At 36.9% G+C, this 6187-nt stretch overlaps 1 protein-coding gene across 1 annotated transcript; it reads right to left on the minus strand.

Moving 5' to 3' along the window:
* Positions 1–4879: 4879 nt before the first annotated feature.
* On the minus strand, positions 4880–5839 carry Or51l4 (olfactory receptor family 51 subfamily L member 4). Its single transcript, NM_001000740.1, has one exon. It carries the CDS (start codon positions 5837–5839, stop codon positions 4880–4882), a length of 960 nt encoding a protein of 319 aa, NP_001000740.1.
* Positions 5840–6187: the final 348 nt, after the last annotated feature.

The raw sequence follows: 6187 nt of genomic DNA on the forward strand, positions 1-6187 counted from the left end.
CCTAGGCCTTCTGCACATATGTTACGTTGTGTCTCTTGGTCTTTAAGTAGGACTCCTAACAGTCAGAGCAGGAGTCTTCTCTGACTCTGTTATGTGCCTTTGGGACCCTTTCCTCCTACTGTGCTGCCTCAGTAAGAGGGTGTGCCTAGTCTTACTGCAACTTGATATGCCTGCCCTTTTCTGAAGAGAAAGGGAGAAGAAGTACATGGGGGGAGGGAAGGCAGAGGAAAGACTGGGAGAAACAGAGGGAGAGAAAATGTGGTTGAGATGTAATGATAATTATTTAATTAAATTTAAAAAACAAAATAGCAGAGAACAAGATTTTACATTTAAAACCTTCAGGGACATGAAAGGGCTGCCCACACTCCCCTTATCTATTCAATATAGTACTGGGAGTTCTAGCTAGAGCAAGAGACAACAAAAGGAGATCAAGGAGATACAAATTGGCAAAGAACTCAAGGAATCACTATTAGCAGATGATATGATATTTTACATAAGCAAAATTCAATGAGAGAATTTCTACAGCTGTTAAACAACTTCAGCAAAGTGGCTGGATAGAAAATGAGCTCAAATAAATCAGTAGCCTCCCATTATACAAATGATAAACAGGCTGAGAACAAAAATAGGGAAATAACACGATTCACAATAGTCACAAATAATATAAAATATCTTGGGGGTAACTCTAACTAAGCAAGTGAAAGACCTGTATGACAAGAACTTCAAGTCTCAGAAGAAAAAAATAGAAGACCTCAGAAAATGGAAAGATTTGGAAAAAAATCCTCACTAACACCACATCTGATTGAGGGCAGATATCCAAAATATATAAAAAAACTCAGGAAGCTAACCACCAAAACAAACAAACAAACTAACTAACTAACAAACAACCCAATCAAAACTGGGATATAAAATTAAACTGAGAATTCACAACAGAGGAATCGCGAAGATCTGAGAAGCACTTAAAGAAGTGTTGGAACTCCGTAGTGATTAGGGAAATGCAAATCAAGAAGACCCTAAGATTCCACCTTACTCCAATCAGAATGGCCAAGATCAAAAACTCAGGTGACAGCACATGTTGGTGAGGACATGGAGAAAGAGGAACACTCCTCCATTGCCGATGGGATTGCAAACTGTACAACCATTCTGGAAATCAATCTGGAGGTTCCTCAGAAAGTTGGAAACAGATCTACCTAAAGACCCAGCTATACAACTCCTGGGCAAATATTTGAAAATATGCCTCCCCATGCCACAAGAGCACCATTATGTTCACAGCAGCCTTATTTGTGATAGCCAGAAACTGGAAACAACCCAGATGTCCCACGACAGAAGAATGGATACAGAAAACGTGGCTCATTTACACAATGGAATACTATTCAGCTGTTAAGAACAAGGACATCATGAGTTTTGCAGGCAAATGGATTAAACTAGAAAATATCCTGAGTGAGGTAACTCAAACTTTAAAGGACAAACATAGTATGTACTCAGTAAAAGTGTATTAGCCCCAAAAGTACAGAATACTCAGGACTCAATCCACAGAACTCAAGAAGGTTAACAAGCCAAAGGGCCCAAGTGAGGATCCTTCCATTACTTCCATTCCACTTAGGAAGGAGAAGAAACCAGAGGGCAGAGGTAGGGAGGGAACTGAGTGGAAAGGGGAGGGGCAGGGGAAGGAGCAAAAGGGAACATGGTCAGTTATTGGGGGGATCAGCTGTGAAGCTTGAAGGGTCAGCAGAATGAATGGGGTTACGAGGACATCTTGGAGACAGTGGGAAGGTGCCACGGGGCAGGGAGGAATGAGATAAGGAACTGTTGGAGGTCAGAACAAAAGGTTCATATTAACTGGACTGTGAGGAAAGATTAAAGATAATAAAAAAATGAGGAAACCTCAAAAAATACTTTTTTCAAACACCTACAGAGTTTCTTGCTACAAAACGTTTTGTGGGGCATATAGCAGGAAGTAAGCACCTAGACAGTGTTTGCTACTATTGTAAGTGATAGTTTTCAAATACCGGCTTTTAGTTAGTGCTAAGAGTCTCCATAATTTTAATAAATCCTATTGTGCTAAATACAGATATAGAGCTCTACCACAGTGAATTAATTAACAACTTTATTAAATTAGTTTCTTAAATCTGATGAACACTAAAATACTTTTAAAGCATATAGTTGTGATATTTATCTACAAATGTTCTTCTCACTTCTCTTTCAACTATGTTGTCATACATAATGCATAGTAACTAAAATAAATTGTATTCCACATAAATCTTTAAAGGATTGCTACAGTGTTGACACAACGTCATTGGGCTAGGAATTGTTGAAATATACAAGAACTGTGGCTTTGGAACACCAAATCCTCGGTAGAAAAGTTGGTGGTCATGGTAGCTCCACAGTTAGTTAAACTGATGGGTAGTTGTGTTACTGCTGTTTGGAAGACACAGAGATTCCATGTCTAAACACATGGAGATAAAAAAACCAGTTGCAGTTATGTGGAAACATCTGGATATAAAAGCACACATGTGGCCCTATAGATTCCCCAATGCTGGTATGAAAATTGAACTAATCTGCTTCCATTTCACAACGTATGCTCACTCTCTAGAGAGAGTACCACGCTGCTCAACGGTAGTGGAGTATAAATTAAAGACTAAAACTATATACAATGTTATATGGATGCTAACAGATAAATTTGGTAGAAATATAAATCCTAAAATTTACAGGATATCCCAGATTTTATACAGGGTCAGCAACATTTAGTTCTGATGTCCATGAAAGAAAATAATTTCATCAAGGTTATGAAACTCGGAGTATTTTAATGTTTGTATTTATTGTTACTTTGGCCTTATAGCATACTACTATGAAGTAATTTCAATGTGTACGGTCATATCTTGCTTCGTCTTCCTCTATTCTACCTGTTCAACATACACAATTTAAAAATAAAATTTGCCTTTGAAAGCATTACTTTTGTCATGACTATTATAAAATATTATTGATCCCATATATAATGCTCATATTCTTTGTAAATAATATTCTTAAAGGAGCTGGAGAGAAGGCACGGCAGTTAAGAATGCTAACTTTTCTGCAGAGGACCAAGGTTAGATTCCCTGACTGCAGATGGTGGCTCATGACTATCTGTAAATACAGTTCCAGGGAAATCTATATCCTCTTTTGGCCTCAGTGGGCACAAGCCTCTCATGTGATGTATATTCATGCAGGCAGGCAAGCATTCATACACATCAAATAAAACTAAATAGAATTTTTAAAATGTCTTCATGAAGTCAATTTGATTTTAAAGATGTATCAGATTACAAAGTGAATCATTACATTTTGAAATTTGTATCTCTTGCTTTATTTTATATTCCAGTTGTCAAGATCAATATTTTTAGGATGGGCTAGTAAGCAAGACTAAGATAAGAACAAATAGGGTAAACAGAGGCAAACACACCAAAATTAAGGTGCAAACAAAATTTTGGGGTATTTCAGGGTAACATCAGGTGCTTAAATTTGAAGATTTTAATTTTAAATTATTAAAGTAGATTTTATTATATAAAATGTGGCTACTTGACAACTATAGATAATAAAATGAATATAAAAACGAGTATTTTTTCAAGTACTAATTTATTTCACAATATTTTACATACAGTAACTTTAGGTCCTCGTTAACAAGCATAATCCAATTGCAATGATTCCTATTTAATAGCTAGAAAATGTATATGAAAATACATTGTCACATTATGAATTGTGATTCATAGGACTTGAGTTTTAACTTACCTTTCTGTCTTGTTTGCTTGCTTGTATGCCTCTTTTTTGTTAGGGTAATGACCTAAGAAATCCCAAATAAACTTTGAAAGTACTATTATCCTAATCTATACATCAACACAGACTAAACAACTTCAAAATTATAAAAAGTAATGGCTTTGAACATTGCAGAGAGGTCTAGATGAATATTTAAAGACCCATGCTATCTGTTTCCTGTTTTAAGAAAACCTTGTAAGAGCTTACATATGTTTTAATAGTTACTCTAAATTATTATTAAGACATATTTAATTCAATGGACTACCATATTCATTTCACATAGTCACATGACAACTTGAAAATTGTCAAAAGTCACTCTCAGCTTTCTTTAAAATTGAACTTACTGGCTAGCAATTTAGGTTACTGTTAATAGTGTTTCTTTGCATGTACCAGGACCTAGGCTTGGTCTCAAGCATCAAAAAAAAAAAGAAAGAAAAAAGAAAAAAGAAAGAAAAAAAGAAAGAAATAAAGAAAGAAAGAAAACAAAGGTTAAATGATGAAAATTTGAGGCTGCCCTGTATATTCCTTAAGAAACTGAAAGTCAGATAGGGAAGATATATATATATATATATATATATATATATATATATATATATATATATATATATATATGTGTGTGTGTGTGTGTGTGTGTGTGTGTGTGTGTGTGTGTGTATTTTAATTCCATGAGTATTGATTAATGCCTACTCTAAGCTACTGTGATATTCTAGATAACAATTCACTATAGACATATTTACATACATAATAATTGTAGAAGATATTGTATCAAGAGGCAAAGGAACATCAAGTCATGATGTTCATAGATAAATCATCTGGAACAAAGTTTGGGCATGGAAGTGGGAGAGAATAATTGGCACTGATTTCCAGCACACTTGCCCTCTAAAATATCCATAACTGAGGGAGATTTATGAAGCATATGTAGAAACAAGCTTTCCAAACACAGTAGACAGAGCATATTCCTCCAGAACCTTGTTGTGATGATTTGTTGACTTGTTTCTGCTTTTGTTGACATTTCTATATGCAGTATAGCTAGAACAAACAACTTACCATGATTCACATCGCAAGTGCCAATGCCTGTCTTGTCTTGATGACTTGCTTACATTGTAATAGAGTTGATTTTGGGCGAACAAATCAAATGGAGGATTCCTTGTCGGATCTGTTTGGTCTTCACACTATAGATGATTGGGTTGAGCACTGGTGGCACCAATAAGTAGATATGAGCCATGAAGATGTGAATGAGGGGAGAGGAATGTTTGGCAAAACGATGAACAATAGATAATCCTATCATGGGCACATATAGAATGAGCACAGCACAAATATGGGATGCACATGTGTTGAGGGCCTTAAGTCTACCCTCACGGGATGCAATTTTTAACACTGACTGAAGGATTAAAACATAAGATACAAAAATGCCCAGGGAGTCCATGCCCCACAGCAATGTGATGAGTACTAGTCCATATATGACATTAAATCTGATGTCAGCACAAGCCAGGCGGATCATGTCCTGATGCAAACAATAGGAATGAGAAAGGACATGGGAGCCACAGAAGGGAAAGAAGGCGAGACGGGCCACCAGTGGAATTATCAAAATAGAACTTCTGAGCAGAGCAGCAGTTCCAATCTTGGCGATAAGTTTTGGCGTGAGAATGGTAGCATATCGCAGGGGATGGCAGATAGCCACATAACGGTCAAGGGCCATGGCTAAGAGCACAGAGGATTCAGTGAAGGAAAAAGTATGAATCAGAAACATTTGGACCACACAAATATTAAACTGGATCTCTCGAGAAATAGACCACAAGACCCTAAAAAGTGAAATCATCGTGGGCAGGGACATGGCCATGTCAGTGAGTGAAAGCATAGCAAGGAAGTAATACATGGGCTCATGGAGCCTGGGATCTGTGCGCACGATATGCAGAATCATACAGTTGCCTGTTATTCCAATAAGGTAAAGAAAGCAAAATGGAATGGAAATCCAGTGGTGAAATTCCTCATAGCCAGGGATGCCTGTGAGGTAGAATGTAGAGGACACAATTGTGCTGGAGTTTGAGGTTGCCATTGGGCTGATTGTTAGAGCACAATCCAATTCCACGGCTATTCTCTAAAGTGTAGATCTGTGTCAGGGAGTAAAGGGAGAGGACAGCCAGTGAGAAGAGCAATAATTTTAAAAAGACTTCAGTGCTTATATATACTTACTCCTCTATCCATTCTTCATTTCTACTTCATCATCTTCATTTCATTGTTAGTTAACATCAAAGTACAATATCTGTACTTTGCTGCCATCGAGGCCTTCCTTCCACTCAACTTCCCAAATGCAAGCCTATTAAAGACCCTCTGATCTTGAGGGTGAGAGAAGAGATCTTAGGAGAAGAGGGAACCTTAAAAAACAGCAGAATACAACAATATG

This window comes from Rattus norvegicus, chromosome 1, assembly GCF_036323735.1.
Source record: "Rattus norvegicus strain BN/NHsdMcwi chromosome 1, GRCr8, whole genome shotgun sequence".
Classification (NCBI taxonomy): domain Eukaryota; kingdom Metazoa; phylum Chordata; class Mammalia; order Rodentia; family Muridae; genus Rattus; species Rattus norvegicus.

Coding starts and splice junctions, on each gene's coding strand:
- Or51l4 (NM_001000740.1), bottom strand. CDS start 5,839: ATGGCAACCTCAAACTCCAGCACAATTGTGTCCTCTACATTCTACCTC.